This window comes from Aythya fuligula, chromosome 8 (assembly GCF_009819795.1).
Source record: "Aythya fuligula isolate bAytFul2 chromosome 8, bAytFul2.pri, whole genome shotgun sequence".
NCBI lineage: Eukaryota > Metazoa > Chordata > Aves > Anseriformes > Anatidae > Aythya > Aythya fuligula.
The window spans coordinates 28812836-28830809 of record NC_045566.1 but is presented as its reverse complement, the minus strand read 5'-3'; the positions used below and the strand labels follow the sequence as shown (position 1 = coordinate 28830809).

The window sequence follows — 17974 nt, the reverse complement described above, 5'->3', positions numbered from 1 at the left end:
CTTCTTATCAGTTCTTACAGGAGATATTTGAGTTATTTGGTTACCCAGGAACTGCTATTCACCTGGAAAGGCCAGCCCAAATGAGCTCATCAGTTCACTCTGGCATGCCAGTACAGTCTTCCAAGGAATTTAATCATGAAAAAAAAAAAAAAAAAAAAAAAAAAAAAAAAAAAAAAAACCAAAACGTTGTCTAGAACTCTTTGGGACAGTAACCTGCTCCTGATTGCAGTTCTGTGCAAGGCCACATGAAGGTGCCACCAGTTAGGTCACGCCTCAGGCACCTCTGCTGCATGCTACTTCTTCCTGTGTATTTGCACAGGGCTGACCCTAGCACAGCAGCAGCATGATAAGCAGCTTTCTGATCCTGAAGTATTGGATGGAGCCTGGTAATGGTCAGTGAAGCCAGACAGTCTTTGAAACGAACTGATAACCTCCATATTAACATCACAATCAACTTATTTATGGCCAAGGTATCAAGTTATCTTTCAAAGATAAATTGAACTGCTTGTATTTTACCCTAGAAACCTAATAGTGAACACAAACTTTTTGCCCTGTAAATGAATGTAGCAGAGCAGTAGTTTTATATTGCCGCTCACACATTCTGTGATACAGCAACATCAGTACAGATGAAAGGACAGGAGATTGCTGCTAGAAGATCTATTTCAGGATTTTTTTCTCCATGCCAGCTCAGTGTAAGTTCAGTGTTACTGCACCTGAACACGAGGGTGCGTGCACACTCTGGCATCCAGTAGCAGGCACTCCCAACAGTCTGAACATGGCTCAAACCCTAATTATCATAGGGGAAAAATAATAGGACAGATCCACAAAGTCAGTCCTAACAGGGCAATAATGCTCAGAGGGGATGATGTTACTTGCATGGCAGCTTAGCCAGTTTTTGAGTTGGTAACTTGAGAACAGGGACACAGCTCAGCGATTGCAATCACTTACTGGAGCATGCTCACCAGAACTGGAGCACAGTGACTTTCTGTAAGAAGCTTGCTTTCTTGGACACGAGCAACTGTGTTAAAGTTTTTTCCTACCAAAGAAGAGCACCTCTAATTGGCTTTTATTCAAACCAAAAATTTAATTATAAGGACTTTAAGAACTAGCAGAAATGTCATTTCCTAAATACAGGACTACACTAATTTGTAAGCATGGTAGAAATATCCTGATTCTTGTTTAGCTTACTATTAAAGTTAAATAGTGAGACTAAAATAGAATGAGGGAGATATACATGTATATATGCATATCCACTTGCTTTTCTCTCCCCCTTTCCTCGCCTGCAGTACTAGAATATTCAGGCAACTGCCCTGCCAGCTCGTCTTTGCTCCCACTAAGTAGCACAAGAACCAGCCGCCGGCTAAGAGGCCACCTGCGTGCTACAGATAAAGGCTCCAAGCCCTGAGCTGAACACGCCTAAGTGCAGCAGTTTCTGGATGACAGCCAAAAGGATTAATCCACATATTCAGTACAGCCTAACTCTGCCGGTCAGGAAATATTACTTATTCTGTTTCTTTTTCCTCCCATTACTTTTTCCCAAAGTGTGTTCTGCCTTCCCTCTTCCCAGGTGCACAAAGGTGGGATCCCAATAGCACAAGCTGCCTGCTCTAACCCCACCAGTTCCAGTAAGGGGTAAATCGCTGGCAGCTTTATCTGGGCCAAGGCACAATCCCTAATGCTTAATACTACTTAAGGATCACACGCTTCTGAATGACAAAGGAAGATACAGTGAATACCTGGAAGTGATATAAACACCCCACTGCTTGCATCTGAATGCAGGAATAATGCCGAGGGTCTGGATTATGCAGAACACCAGGTACTCAGTCTATTTCCCCTTCATTGTTCCAAATCCTCCTCAAGATACTGGCTCTTCAAAATCCAAGAAGAGATCACAGCACCAAGTTACAGATAATTAAATAGCTACTCCAGATGCATGTGCTTTTCATACAATGCTTCTTGATGCAAAGAACGTAGGATCAGTGAAGAGCTTCTTGCAGAGTTTGACCATAGAAGATTCTTCAGATTATGTTAGAAACCTACTCTCTACAGACAATAAAAGCCTTCTTAACAGAGGCCAAGACTTTTCATCAGTTTTCTATATTAAGCTGTACTCTTGTCCAATAGGAAAGTGAAGTCTAGAAAAGAAAAAGTTATTCTACTCCAGCCCCACTTGCTGCAAACAAACAACAAAATATCTTCAATGCTTTTGACAGTTTATTTTGTCTTCTCCGTGGGAATCACAAAATTACAGAATGGCTGGAAGGGACCTCTGGAAGTCATCTGGTCCAAACCCCTGCTCAAGCAGGGACACCTACAGCAGGTTTTGAAATCTCCGAGGGAAAATCCACAACACCTCTGGGCAACCTGTTCCAGTGCTCCACCACCCAAACAGCAGAGAAGGGCTTCCTGCTGTTCAGATGGAACCTCTCGTGGCCCTGTTGGTGTCCACTGCCTCTTATCCCAGCACTGGGCACCACTGAGAAAAGCCCAGCTCTGTCCCTTTTGCACCCTCCTTTCAGGAGTTTATAGACTTCGATAAGATCCCCCCAAACCTCCTCTTCTCCAGGAGGAACAGCCCCAGCTCTCTCAGCCTCTCCTCACAGGAGATGTGCTCCCATCCCTTGAGCCTCTTGGTGAAATGAAGACATGCTTACATATGAAATTTAATTTGTACTGGAGAGAGCAACCCAGGTGTTGAGGGGCAGCACTTGGCAAGTTTCATATATAAAGGTATGCCATTAATTCACAACCTAGGCAAAAGTTGATATTCCCAGATCTTCTCAATTTCTTGTTTGCATTGAATTTAATCCCTCGATTTAAGATGGAAAACAACAAAGCTACAGTACTATTCTTAATAGTCACTTGTAAGAATTAGATGTAAAAAGCTGATGTTAGCATAATGAAGTTTTTCTGTTCTGTATGTAAATTGATATTGATAACGAGTTAGGAAGTTCCTTAAATTAAGTATTGTTTTGGGTTTTGTGGACCTCAACTTATTAAGTTATATTGGTCATTTGATAGCAAAGTTCAACTTTTCATAGGCTTCTGACATGAACAAGGAACTCCCTGTTCTCCGTGTGAAGTGACAGGTCTGTTTGTTGTAACAAGGCTAAGTTTAAGTTTTCTCTTTTCCTTTCAACTGATATAAGCCACAGAAGGCTAGCGAAGTTCAGGTTTCCTATGCAAGTACCGTTATGGATAGCCATAGAAAAGAAGCATTTTCCACCAGTCAAATTAACCCTTACTCTTACCACAGGAAAGAGAAACTGCTTCTTTGCATAAACGCATCCTACAAGTCAAAGTACAAAGATTACTCATTAAATGATGTTTTAGCTTTAAGTCTTACTTTATGGCTGCTCAAACCAAAAAATGTGTGTAACATAAAGACTGCTGGGAAGTGGGCAAGTAACACACTAAAATTTTCAACCCACAGTATAAGACATTGGACGTACAGACAATGTCATGTTATTCCTTTTAAAGCTGATCACAAAGTTTCAGACTGGACCTGCAAATGCTGTTTATACAAAAGATTTGAAGTTAGAAGAAATAACCCAATAAAAACATAATGGCTTATGCAAACTGCCAGCACAGTTTACCAAGATGCTATTCCAGTTTCTAATGAACTTTTATTTCTGTTTTCTGAGAATTTACACAACAATAAAAAGGACATAAAAAGTTGCTTTGATAAAAACATGTGAAAGCCAAGTTAACCAGTCAAGTGTAATATTCCTAACCCAGATCTGTTTACTGAAAGGTGAAGCATGAAAGACACTATTCTTAGAGAATAAAAAGCTTCTTACTCTTGCCTAACTCACTAATTGAGGTCTTGCCAAGCAAGGCTTGTGTATTTGCCAAACAACAGTCTTCATCAAACTGGATTATTTCTCATCAACTCCATTTTCCTGACGTAGTAGTTACCTGTGCTATATTACTCTGAAATACTGCATTTTCCTGTAAGTAGTAATGCAGACTTCCTCGGGAGGGACCTCAGATTTTCAGAGAGAGACTGACAAAATCTTACCGAAATAGAATAACTGGGAATAAAATCTTAACAATTCAGAGTTGCATCAACTCATTCAGGTTTCTCGTTCCCTTAACCGAGGAATTTGCATACCCGCTCTTCCCTAGCATGATAGGTTCAAGGTTAAATTGCAGCACATTAACTGCAGCAGTGACAGTTCTGAGAGTTCCTTGTCAGCCAATGTTTGAGATGTTCCTAAGTGCATTTAAGTCCTTTTAGAAATTCAAAAAAGTATGAATGTTTAAGTAAGACCGTGTTATGAATTTATTAAAACAGTTGACAACTTCAAGTGAAAACCGAAAGCTAAAGTACTCAAGATTACATAACCACATTTGGGGTATAATCTAGTGATAAATCACGTGATAAAACACAAGAGCAAGTCAGCATTCAGCAGATCAAAGCTTCCAAAACCATGAAGTTCAGTGCTAGCGCTCTTTTCTTTAATGAATCGCATATAGTATTAATTTACACTATTCCCTTCTGTCTCATCAAGATTGAGGAAAGGAGGTGAAAAAAAGGAAGTGAGGCAGGAAGGAAGTTGATTACTACGTGATCCAGTAATATGCTCTTTATAATCAGACTAACAAACCCATACCCACATATTCCTGAGGTTTTTAGATCACATGTTGCTTCAAAGAAAGCAAACTGCCCCCAGTAAAGGCAGCTAAGGAAATTTAACACTTCATGCTTGGGAGCTATTGCTGAAGATAATAGAAAAACAGCCCAAAGAAAAGCAGTGTACTTCCATGCACAGAAATATCTGTCTAGTCACTAGTATGATGCACCTTAACATGCGTCATATTTGACACAATAACATGCATCTTAATAATTGGTTGTGCTGACAAAGTCATTTCACAGCTGTTGAGGATTTTGCATCTGGATGAATATCTACCCACATAACACCTTGAACAAATCTCCTACTCACATAACAAATCTCTTCCACACAGCAATTTGAACAACTCATTTGATTAAAAAGCAGAAGTGGACAAGAAATGTTGATTGGGAAGAACAGCACAGGCAGGCCATTTTGACTCTAGAAAACACTGTTCTGAGCTACAGCTCTTCAAAGCTTACTTCCAAATATTCTTTTTTTTTTTTTTTTAATCACTTAAATATTTCTATTCTCTTCCTCAGAAAGGCTGCATTTTTAAGAAAGCTAGCAGGAAATCTGATTTGGTGTATGAAGTTATACTCTGGTGTATGAAGTTATACTGCTTTAAACAACTCCTGATGTTAGGGCCTGTCCTTACTGTGTAGCCTGTGAAACAAAACAGACAAATATAATCAAATTGATAGACACGACTGGGAAACTACAGTAGAATCAGCATTTCCCTAAGAACTATCAGATTTGCATTCTCTCTCTCACTTTGCCCCTAGCTTTCCAATTTCAGAAAGATACTGACAAAACTACAAACCTGTAACCCTACCGACTTTTACTTCCTCAAGAACACAAATTTCCTTAAAGATGGGAGTGAGAAGAGGGAAGAAAACTTGAAATCAGATATGGTTTTACTACCAACTATTGCATAACTGATAGTGAAGCATACTGCCTTACAAGTATCAACAGAAAGCTTAGCACTGTTTCACTAGGAGAGCTAGGTTACTATACAGGATGCATTCACACCACCCAGCAACTGCCACTTAGTTTCTATTTCGTATTAAGTTTTACTATTGGAGAACACAACAGGAGGAGTACTGTTACTGTATCAAACATGGGGGATACCTTTAAAAAGGTGCCAATAGATTAGGAACTATGTATTCAGAAAAAATACCACAAATTAGATGTCCAAATTCTTTAGATGTGCCCTAGAAGATAAAGGAAATGTGACTACCTTCCGTTATGTTGTAAATATATGTGATATTATTATACATTCTGGTGTGTGGTTAATTGACACATGGATTAAGGAATATATTTATTTAGTTTCCTTCAGTGATTGTTACAGAAAATATTTGCAATCCAAACAGTAAATTACAAAAGTTAACTTTGAAGAAGGATCATCAGGAACTCCTTTAGAAGGCTGAAGACAATGAAGAGTCAGAAACGTGCGTAGAAAATAAACCCCAGTACTGTAAGATTTGCGTAGAAGATAAGCTAGAAACAAAGGATGATTAGTTTACACCTGCACAGAAGCAGCACTGAGGTCACTGGCGTAGGATGCAATTGATGCTCATACGTTTTTCAACACATGGGGAAAAAAAAAAAAGTTACGTTTAAAGATATGACTAGAACTTTTTCTTGTTCCACTAGAAAAGTTTCGGTACTGCAGCAACCCTTTGTCAAGCAGCTATAGCTGCCATCATGCAAGGAGCAGCTGAGCTGGGAACACAGCGTACAGTGACACCTCTGTAACCACAGCACAGGGCTATTACTTTATTTGTTCTGTGTAATTATTTCATGTCTCTTAGAAGTACTCTAACTGTGCTCAGTTTAACTGTTGCCCTTCTACACGCTGTCAGAGTCTTCCAAGCTCACGAGGCTTTAACTTCACCGAATACTTCCTCTGCTGCTCTAAAGCTCCAGAAGCCAACAGGAAGTGCTGTACCAAAACCCTTAAAATAAGTTGCAGATGTTCTTCAAAAGAAGATCTAAGCTCTGCATTCTGTGATTCTGTGTGAAAGGGGGTCATTTCATACGCTTGATAAAGGAAAACATGCAGCAAAAAACTTTTGTGTAGTATGAAAGACGTTTAGACGTAGAGCTTAGGGATATGGTTTAGTGGGGACTGCTAGCGTTAGGTCAGAGGTTGGACTCGATGATCTTGAGGTCTCTTTCAACCTAGAAATTCTGTGATTCTGTGAATATATGGAAGCCTTCTATTAAAGACACTGTTTATAAGGTGTAATTAATCTAAGAGATCTTTTCCACCTTATAAAGCAATCTTACAAAGCTCAACTATTTTACCCCAGGCCAACTACGATTTAACTGGTTTTGTGAGCTTTTAAATTATATATATTTCTGTTTTAAACAAAACAAAGCTAAACTAGCTTCAGACGGGTTATACACACGCTCAGGCTAACTTACACCAAGCCTTCATCGAGGTAGCTGGCGGGGGGTGGCGGCACCCCACGGAAAGCCTGAGAAGCGCTCCCCCCGGCACCCAAGGGGGAACAGACGGCAGCACTTACTTCTCGTAGAGCAGCTCCTCGTCCGTGCAGAAGTAGTGGGTGTTCACCGTGCTCTTGGGCTTGCTGCGCAGGGTGGCGAAGTACAGCCGGTCTGAAACACAGGCGGGGGCTGCGCTAGGACCGGACCCCGCGGCGGGGGCGGGGGCGGGGATGGGGCAGGGGGGGTCCCGGCACGGCCGGGGGGCCGGGGAGGGCACCCCGCGAGCAGGGGGCAGCCCGGGGGGGGCCGCGCTCACCTCTGAGGATCTCGGCGGCTCCCCCCAGCAGCTCGGCGGCGGCCGCCGGCGGCTCCATCTTAAAGAGGGCGCGGAGCAGCGAGGCGCGGGGCGGCTCCGAGCTCATGGCGGCCCCGGGCGGCGCCGGGACGCGTTGGCTGCGAGGGGGCCGCCTGCCCGCGGGGGCCGCCAAGCCGCATAGGAACCGGGGCGGAGGCGAGGAGCGGCTCCGGGACGCGGCGGGCGGGCGGGAGGGGAGGGGAGGGGAGGGAGGGGAGAGCGCCCGTGGGGACCGCGGCTCCGCTCCGCCCCCCGCCCGGGGCCGCCCCCGGATGAGGAGGCAGCGGGCGGTTACCAGGCGACCGGCGGCGCGCAGGCAACAGCGGCTCGGGGCCTTTGTCCGCGCCGGCCCCGGGCACCCCGCGGCGCCTCCTCCTCCGCCGCCGCCTGCCCCGGGGCTGCCGCCGCGGAACGGCCCCGTGGGGCGGGGCGGGGCAGGGTGGAACCGGGGCTGCCGCCGCCCTGCCCGGGCTGGGGCGTTCGGTGGCGGGGGTCCCGGCCCCGCTCCGCCGTCCGGCCTGATGGACGGGCAGCCCCGCCAATCCGAAGCCGCCCTGCCAGCCCTCCGGCCAATGAGCTGAGGAGACGGCCGCTCCCGGGCACGCCCCCCGAGCGGGTCTCGTCCCGGCGGCGCCGCCTTCCCGCCAGCGGCCGCGCCCTCGGCGCTGAGGGGAGCGGGGGGCGCCCGGGGGCAGGGGACCCGGACCCGGACTCGGACCCGGGGCTCGGGCACGGCCCGGAGCGCCCCAGGCGCTAGGATGAGCCGAGGGCGCTCCCCGAGAAGTTACCGAGGGGTTAAGCAGCGGTGAGGTGTCCCACGTGCGCTGCCAGGGCTGTGGTAACGCGGCCAGAAGGCACCCGCGGCTCCCTGCGTAATGGGGAAAGGCTGGGCTCGGAAAAGCAGAGTTAGGCTGGTGGCTGCAATTAGCCTCCCGACAAATAAACAGAAGCATTAAAAGCATTAAAACTGCCTTTCTTCCACCCACCCCTTCAGAAAGGACTTGTAAGTGCCAAATAGAGCAGGCTGCTCGTCTCATTCTCACACCTAATCAAGAAAAGGGTAACAAAAGTGAGGTGATCTGTTAAAAAAATGATGCTATTCCTCCCCAGAGGAGGAAAAAAAAGTTGAAATACCTTAGAAAGCCGTAATAATGCAATATGCAGCTCTGAGGTCCACGTTATCATCCCCATCTTCTCATAACCTAACCTCAAATCACACCCAGTTCACGTACTGAATTCTCATGTGCTTGCAGATGAGGCTAAACTGGGGTGTAAAACGCTTTTGTCTCTTCTGTTTTTAGTCTAGTGTCATAAGCACAGGATGATACTGAAGAACTTTAAAAGTGCTGAAGTGAAAACACTTTTTCAAGTAATCGTTTTTGTAGCTGCTTCTTTATTTTTGGTATCAGTTCGAATTATTTCGTACCTGCATTCTTACATTGTTCTTTTCCTTTTTTTTTTTTTTTATATATATAGCTCCAGAACTAATATTCCTACATATCACTCTCTTTGAGCCTGCTCCTATGAGCTGAAGCAAGGAATTTCTTTCTTACTAGTAAGTACTATTCTGTACAACATAATTGCAAGACAGACTGTAGTCTTCAGTACACCACATTAAATAAAGGTTGCTGGAGGGTATTTGCTTTCCATGGAAATCAATGTGTTCATCTATGTTGTTCTATACGGCTTTCTCTTGTATTTTTTACCTGTAATTAAAACAAATACTCAATTCTTTATTTACAAGCAATGTCTTGGAGTAGAAATTCTCTGTGGGGCAATATATCCAAAACCACAGATTATTTTTACTCAAACTTTCATTACAGGCCAATTTCTACACACATTTCTAGGTGCATGCCACATGAGGGGAATATGCATGAGCAGTCTCAAGTTAGCTTTAACTAAGGTATCTTGGGCAACAGAAGCAAAGATGGAGCTGTTTAACAAGCTACATTCCCAGTATCTAGAATCCCTAGATAGTTTATGCTTAAGCCTGTTCCTTGTAAACATACCTAGCTAGGTTAGTATATCTAGAATGCATACATGACTGGAAACTGAAGCCCGCCTCTCAAAAATTGTTTGCAGGCTTACATACTCTTTGGCAAGATAACAAATGTTTTGGCTGCATACAAGCTTTTCATTAGTGGCAGTTAGCTAGAACCCTAAGCATAGCAAATACTTAATCTTTCTCTTCCTCCTATAAAAATATACTAAATAACCTCCACGTTGTTTTTTTTTTTTTTTTTTTTTCAGTTCCAGCATTCTTTCATAGCTTTTACAGTAGGCTTACACCTTTTAACATACTTTCAGAATGTTTTCATGTCATTTTTTTCTTATTATAATTATTCCAATTACTATCTTTAATGTTTGATAGAAAGTATCAAGGTGACAGTGACATCTTGTGGCCTTTATTTTAACTGTAGGTAAAGCAGCAATTTTTTTGTAGTCCTCTCATATAATTTTAGGACTATATCCTGTTTTAAAAATGTAATTTTAAGAAACCAACTTCTCCTTAAATTAAAAATGTTTTTTTTTTTTACAAGTATTTCTTAATTATGTATCTTAAGACGCCATTTAAAAAAAAAAAATCTATATTGCATAAATACAAATTTCTACAGAAAATTCAGAGATGGTGATGAATCTGTTTAGACTCCAAGATATTTCCAAGTGACATCTAGGTAATCTCCTAGAAGAACTTATCAAATACAGATTATTTTGTTAGAACATAAATTAAATGTTCAGTAATATATTTGAGCAAAGACTTCCAAGGCACTTTTATAACCATCGAAGGACAAACGCATTATTTGTAGCTACCAACAAACAAGTTAAAAACAAAACCCCTTTGGTTCCTAACAAAATGAGTTACGGCTAAACTTGAAGTCCAATCTTTGAATTTGCTTTTTTAAGACTAACTGCTTACTGCTCTGGTTTTATTATGTCTTTTTTACCCCTTTATGTGAACTTTACCTAAATTAAGTGAAAGTATGCGTCAACAAATACCTAGGGTATTTTAAAAGAATTGGTACTGCTCATCTGTATTGAAACTGTGAGCTTACTTTAGACATTTAACAATGAAAACTTGGTCAATAATGCAAAAACAAATACATAACAAATCTGTTTATATTTTTTATTTGACAATGGTACAAATTAAATTTACAAGTATAATAAAAGCTTGTTCGATTAATTCCTTCACTGATAAAGAGCTAAAAATAAAAAAGCTCTAAACCAACCCCTTCTTCCCAACAAAGAACCCAATATTAAGATTTGGCTCAGTTGACAGTTCACTTTACATTTTAAGAGTAAGGTAAACAGTATCTGTGACACTTCACAATTTCAGTTAATACTGCACAGAACAGAAATTACAGATGAACAATTAAGTAAATGAAATGCAGTAAGTTACCTCTATGAAAGTTGCATTTCTGGAAAGGTCATAGATCTATTTGGATACTACTTCTCACTACAGCACAGTAATTAAAGTTTACTTTTCACTATTACAAGAAAATTAAACAGATTTTACATTGCCATATTAAGATTTCACCCCTTAAAACTTACAAAAAATACTAGGAAGACTTCACTGACCATAAAACAAATCCTTTGACAGACAGAACAAGACAAGAGTCCGCTGCTCCTCCCAAAGAAACCCAGACTCTGTGTTCAGAATCAGCTGTAAAGAACTTGTTACATTTTTCAAACATTGCTTTTGTTCAGCTGAGCAGCTAACTGAAAACAGGTTTATCCTATGTTAACATAATATTTCCAAAACTAGAGTCCCAATATAACAAAAGCTATTAATAATAGCTGTTTCTTGCCTGAGGCCACATAATTCAGAGACCGGTAACAGTCCATCCCTGCCACATCACTGTACTTTAGAACACTTTTTTTTTATAGTGTTTTACCCACTCATTGTACATTTTAATTCGGTTGCTGGAGCTACCAAAAACAGAGATGAAAGGAACCAAAGAGTAAACATTCACTTGAAATAGTAGTTAAAAAAAAAAAAAAAAAAAAGCAGACCTGTACTATTATAAAATGTACACTCTGGAATAAATGTAGAACAGCTTCCTCTCATCAAGAACTGTAAATATTATTATTTTTTTTTAAGTGAGAATTTTCTTGGGAACATTTTTGTAACAATGCACATGCAATGTAACAAAAAACTAAGTCCTCAAGAGAGTATTAATAAGACAATCTCATTGTTTTCTTTTGCTTCCCTGCATATATAATTTTTGTATTTTATTTATTCATGTTTTTGTACATTTCTTACAGCTAGGTTTTACCTTTCAACTGTTTGCAGTATTTCAGCAACTCTATGCAAATTATTAATAGGAAAAAAAGCCATATCACAGAGACCATTTTTCCACTATCTCAGCAGGAGCAGTTATTGTAGGCAATGGTTTTAGGACTATCTCAGATTAAGGTGGGGTACTCTTTTTCTGGTTTGCTTTCATAGCAGCTTCAGAAACATCTCAGAATACAGAATAATAGCTTATATACAACGTTCGAAAGGATTTTGTACAGGAGCCTTGCCAGCCGTTTGCTGCAGCCCTTCTATAGTTTCACTGGGAACTGTTTGGAGGAGGAGGAAAGGGAAAGGAAGCATCTAAACATGTAACTATCAAAAATATTCCTAAACCTCATTTGACTAGATACGTATATTAAAAAAATAAATAAATCATGAACATTAATGGTAGGAGTGCATTTTTGTCTGCATGTTTCTGGAGAACTGGCCTAATTGTAAATGCTTTTTAGGTGATGGAAAGAGGATAATTTTATTATAACTGAACATTATTATTTATTTTTGAAGTTTTCTCAAAAAATTTCCTTGGGTGGTTAATAAGAAAGGGGGACAAAAAAATAAAAATTAAAAGCTGTATGGAAAAAATTTGGAGGCTACAATTAAGGACGGCCAAGATGCAGTAATTACATCTTCTCTCCTTCCATTCAGTACAATTCACTGAGGATTATTTAACATCTAACCCCTTAAATTCATTGGCTTACATTTTATTTTTGTGATTGGCATAGTTAGGAAAACCAAACTGAGAAATCATGATATTAGAGTATTTTAAAGGCATGCCATCATAAATATTTACCAGTTTATTTACACAGTAAGATCTCTGTAACAAATGCTCTGCTCGGTGCCACATTCCGGAGTAGCCGCTGTTAGTGTCTTTTTCTAAATTTCTTATATCAACAGGCTTCACAAACACTCCCGAAGGCTTCCCTGTATGCCTTGCTACCAGAAAATTCATGGCAATATCATCACAATTTTGAGTTTCATCTATTAAGGCATAAACAGCTTCTGGCTGTCTTTGAAAGTCTTCTAAATACCCACTATGAAAAAATGCTGCACCAATAAGAACCATAGAATATTGATCTCCATTTCCAAATCCAGGGTTCTGCAATTCAAAGCTGCCGTAACTGTACACACCTGAAGGAGTAGAAATGTGCTTTCTAGGAACAAATCCCACTATATGCTCTGGAAATTGCTGAAAGTAAAAAAGAAATTAAAAAAAAATTAAAATGAAGGCGACACTGTGAGATAAAAATGTTATACATCTTTCACAAAAACTTATGCTTTTTCTTTTTTTTTAATGAGAGGCGCATAAGATTACTGCCAGTAAATACAGTGAACACAGCTGTTGGCATATGCTCCTTTGATCTACAGAAATGCTGTGCTTAAATACAGTTTTGCAAACTTAACCCAATATGCCTCATTCCATATCACATATCGCTAACAAACATCTGTTCTCACTTTGCAGCTCTAAATTTGGCACAAAATCAAATTTTACAGACAATCTCTTAGATATACAGAAAAACCAAAGCCTCTCTTTTTTTGTTTTGCAGCCTACTAACAATTTAAATAAATTCAGCAATTGGCAACTTCTGTGTTCATGTACAAGAAGAGTTAAAAATCTGAAAGTTACAAACTACAGGTATAACTAATATTGACGAACAGTTTGGCAATTTCTATTACTCAATGTTTCAATCCTTTTAAAATCTAATTTTACAGCTAGAAAAACAACGGTAGAACACTGTGATATAGTATTACTCTAATTAAAACCATTAATCTCATTTGTAACTCATAAATACTGCCTGCCAAGGAGCAAAACATTACCTGCCAAACAGAAAAGGCAAAAGCAAGGTCATGAGCACTGACTAGTGTATCGTCATCCATCATTAAAACAGCTGAAGGAAGGAAAAAAACAACAAATTTTTAACTTAGCAAAGGATTAAAATACATGGGCACAGTATGCAGTACAGAATTTGACAAGTTAGCTGTGAACCTTCTACAACCATTTAGCTAAGTTGCAGACCTGTATCGTAACTCCTTGAAAGCAAATTCTGAAAACATATTTAGATTTCAAAGCTGAAGCAAGGCTGCAGCTCTGTAATAACTGGATGAAAACCTAAATTTTAGAGTATTTGCCATCCTACAACAGAATTCAGGAACCTCTGATCATCTGTAGTACAGCTGGACAGATCGTTGTTGGAAAACTTGGGAGTGTTTCACAATGCAACTTCAGATTCTACTAACCTTGTGTAAAATACAACTAAAAAGAATTAAATCTCATATACTTAAAATTCCTTATACCATTCTTCAGTGTGAAATTTTACCCATCTCCTCGCTACTTCCAAGTTTGAGTAAGCAAGCCTAATAAATCATATTGAATGATGCCAATGCAATGATCGAAAAATCTTTGCCTTAAATTTTAGGCAAAAGGCTATTAGAAAATGGAAAAGAAAATTATCAGAAAATTTTATTATCAGAAAATAATGAAAAATTATATCAGAACTCCAGATGCATTAAGGCTTCTATTTTTTACATTCAGCACAATCCTATCACAGTAAAACAAACAAACAAACAAACACGCTAGGGAAGCTGAAGTTTCTAGTGTCTGCCTGTAATTCATGGTTTGAGTAGCAAGGCATGTTAGTAAGGGGGCAGTAAATAGAATTACCTTTACTAATCATGAGTAAGATCAGGTCTGTAATGCAACATTTGTGGGTTTTTTCCACTTGAAACAAACAGGACTTATTGTTGTGCTTCTCCTGGAAAGAGCTTAGGAAGAATATTTAGATGAATAGCCAAAGACTTGGGAAAATATTATTAAAAAGTATGTGTGACTTGAGTTAGAAAGCTGGACAGTTAAGGAGGGGAGTTTCTCTGAAGAGCAGAGCATGCTTGAGAACTTTGTCTTAAAATCATGAATTAAAACAAGTCTTATCAGATAGCTTAAGACCAAATTAATGCAGAGACTCCACAAATATGTGCACTATGAATTTCAGCGAACTCCCTACGTTTGCTAGACAAAGCGAGAACGAAGTTGCAAAGGCCTATGAGATGCATTTGACATCTTTTTTTATTCTTTTTACTCTTAACTGACAACTTCTAGCCTGCTGCTTCTGGTGGTGATGGGCATCTAATAGTATAATACAGGGTCCTTCTGTATTACCTACATTGCATTAAGTGGCCCAACAGTTCCATGGATTCATTACATAGTGTAACTCAAACCATCTCTCTTCAGAATACAGATTTTGAGTATGAAAGTAGTAGTAGTAATATGAACTGCTGATTACCTTTTGTTTCCAGCTCGGGGAAATTCTGGAGTCTGTTCCTCATACGATTTACAGCTTGAACTTTAAAGACAACAGGGACAGGATGAGGACCCAAGGAATTCCACATTTCCTCTGGTACCTTCTCACCAATGTTGTTCCACACAACAATCACCTTATGCAAATGGGGGATGGCTTGATAATGATTTAAAAGCTTTAGCAGTAAGTCAGTTCTATTGTATGTCTGCATAATAAGAGTAAACGAATCCAAGGTAGGCTGACTCTGGGCTTTTGGTTCCCTCCGCAAATTGGGCATTTTGTCATCTTTGATATTGGGAAGCAAAGCTGTTAAAGCACCCGCCACAAGAAGCAAGACAATGATCACCACGGAAGTGAAGCGTAGTAGGCGGATGCCCATAACTCGTCCTGGAAGTTTACAGAAGTGCAAACACCTTTAAAACAAGTAACAGGAAAGGAAAAGTTATTAATCCCATGTACAGCTACCTCCCTTGCTTGCGCAAAACTCCCATAACATTAAATAAACTTTTGTTTAAGTAAATAAATGAGTGAATATGTAAGGAGGATTTTAAGACCTGAGGCAATTAATTTCAGCTATCACGGCAGATATTTCTGGTACCCGGTTTCTGACGTTGACGTGCTTTTCACCTCTGCTTTTTTGGGTTAACTCTGAATTTCCTCATTTTCCAAAAATTAACTTTGGTTAATTCTTTAACTCTATATTGTTACCATCTCTTATTTTCTCAGTACAGTGTTTCTGAGTGAACATTTACACACCAAACTCATCCAGGTGAAATTAGACAACAAATTTGTACTTCCAGCACTGCAGGAGCCTTGCCTTAGTTGTGAAACAAAAGGGCGAGAAGGTGCCTCCTCAAGTACACAGACTGTAGAAAATAAGGTTCTGATGATACTAACTGAAGCTGTCATACAGGTAGGGCAAAAGAACCATGCCAGATGAAGCAGTGTAGGGATGGGGGAACATCAGAAGCAGCTGTTCTGAAATCCAGAATCCAGCAGAAACTGGAGGTGTCAGAGGCTAGGTGCTGTGTGTTAGCTAACCGCAGGGTTGGGGTGCGGGGTCAGCCTAATATAAGGCAGGGGTTTCTGGATCCTCCTGCTTTTGGAACTAAGTGGGAGCTCTTACAAAGCAGCTCCTACAAAGGCAGCCCTGATTTTCACCTCTTAAGCAGTATTCCCAATTCTCCAGACCTTTATAAATTGTAACCTCAGCGAGATCCTACCGATCACTGCATTCCATGGGCTGCACCTCAAATGATGCGTGATCCACATCTGTTCCTTCTCTCTACTAGCAAGACGGGTATGCATTGGATAAAAGATAAAGAATCTGAGCTTACTGCTAAGTAGTTATTCAACTACAAGTATCAGGTGTTAGTCCATTAGTATGTTCCAGGCTTTCAGCTGGAAACTCCAGTTGAATTGAATGATCCAGGACAGTCTCATCAATTAAAATTTTTAACTGACTGTTTTTTCACAGAAGTTTTGATCTTTTCCACCCCCCCAAAGCTCATATATTGTGCTTGAAGATACAAATATAAATTACGTAGTCTAGAAAACCCTTCAACTTACCTCATTGTTGCCAGGTAAGATTGTTTCCTCCCCTGTTGTTTTTACAGAAGGACAGTCGTTTGTGATCCTTGAATCTGATGGAGAGTAAAAGGAGTCTATAACTGAAGATCAACAGTTAGCCCACATGCTACCACCATCTTTCTGTAAATTAACATTCCTGTTGATTACCAATTTATGTGCACATTCTTGGCAATTATCCAATCCCTTTTGCTATTGCTCAGCTGAGTAATTATCTCCGCCTTTCAATGAAATCTCCAGGAACAAATTATTACATTAAACCAATTGCTTAGAAAGAAAACACAGCACTCCTCCCCCACTATGGCAACATCTCTGTATTCTGTCCTTAGGGTCAGACAGAGATGCAAGCAGGTCTGCAGAACCTCACAGTCCATTACAAAGTTTACCAATCACCACTAAAATGCATCATTTGGCTACCACAGTCAAGCAAGTAGTCCCAGTAACTGATCTTTTCAGGCTCATCCCCTTCAAACTTTCCTTTACACAGCTTACCAATTGCATCAGAGGCACATCTGGTGTTTTTGAACTACCTGGTCTGTCAGGTAGAGAAGGGAAGGCAAATTCAAGTGTAAGCACAAAAAGGAAGCATGCAGAAGATGCAGGACAGTAGCCTAAGCAAGCTGTGTAAGTCTGAGTTCCAGTTTTATCCCTGACTTATTTTGTGATGCTAGCAAAGTCACTGAAGCTGTTTCCAGAAATTAATCACTGGTTTTGGTTGCTTCATTTCAGGTCATGCCTGATTGGTAAAGAGGATGGACGAGCAGCAGGAGCTGCTCAGCACTTCTTCGCTCCAGCATATCTTGGCCGTATCTGCTTGGTCATACGTGATTTCGTAAAGGTGAGCCTCGTATAAGGGTGAGCCTCAACTGCTCTTCCCCCAGCTGCAACCCAGCCGTGACAGCACTCACCAATTCCACTATGACAATTAATCAGTAAAAATTTAAAAGCACGATTAAGGTTGAAATTTACGCGTTGTTTATCCCAGCACTGAAACCTGCGTTTCATCTCATCCTTACACACCGCAGGCTGTGGCGATGCTGTTACACCACTTGAACGCCTCACACGCAGCCCTTACAGCTAGGAGTCGTTACACTTTTACCAACCAAGTTATGAAACTGCAGCGTGACGCTGCCCGCAAACATACCCCGCCTGCAGCGAGCCCCTCTTCAAGCCCAGACCGAGGGAAATGAGAACCGTGAGCCGAGGCGCGGCGCTTCACCCCTGCCGTCAGACAGAACTGACCCGGACACAGGGGGCCGGGCCCCCCCCGGCTGCCTCCCGCCAGGCCCCGCCGCAGGGCCCGGGCCGCGGCGCCAGCCCCGGCAGCGCGCGGGGTGCGCAGGCGCGCTGGGGCCGGAAGTGGGGCTGGGGAGGG

At 41.1% G+C, this 17974-nt stretch overlaps 2 protein-coding genes across 3 annotated transcripts in view; both read right to left on the bottom strand.

Moving 5' to 3' along the window:
* The window catches only part of CDC14A (cell division cycle 14A), a 58881-nt gene extending 51352 nt beyond the window's left edge, over positions 1–7529 (bottom strand). The window contains 2 exon segments of the mRNA XM_032192026.1: positions 7148–7238; positions 7384–7529. Of these exon segments, the coding sequence (XP_032047917.1) occupies positions 7148–7238; positions 7384–7489 (197 nt within the window). The 5' untranslated portion in view covers positions 7490–7529.
* Positions 7530–10532: 3003 nt separating this feature from the next.
* EXTL2 (exostosin like glycosyltransferase 2) lies at positions 10533–17906 on the bottom strand. 2 transcript variants are annotated; one of them, XM_032192385.1, is made up of 5 exons: positions 17744–17902; positions 16582–16655; positions 14998–15425; positions 13535–13605; positions 10533–12905 (listed from the first exon to the last, which is right to left on the bottom strand). In XM_032192385.1, exons 2-5 carry the CDS (start codon positions 16584–16586, stop codon positions 12414–12416), a joined length of 996 nt encoding a protein of 331 aa, XP_032048276.1. In that variant the 5' UTR covers positions 16587–16655; positions 17744–17902; the 3' UTR covers positions 10533–12413. The 2 variants fall into 2 exon arrangements, with proteins under 2 accessions (XP_032048276.1, XP_032048277.1); XM_032192386.1 differs by lacking the exon at positions 10533–12905 and adding an exon at positions 14379–14479 and having other exon boundaries at positions 13547–13605; positions 17744–17906.
* Between the last annotated feature and the right edge of the window lie 68 nt (positions 17907–17974).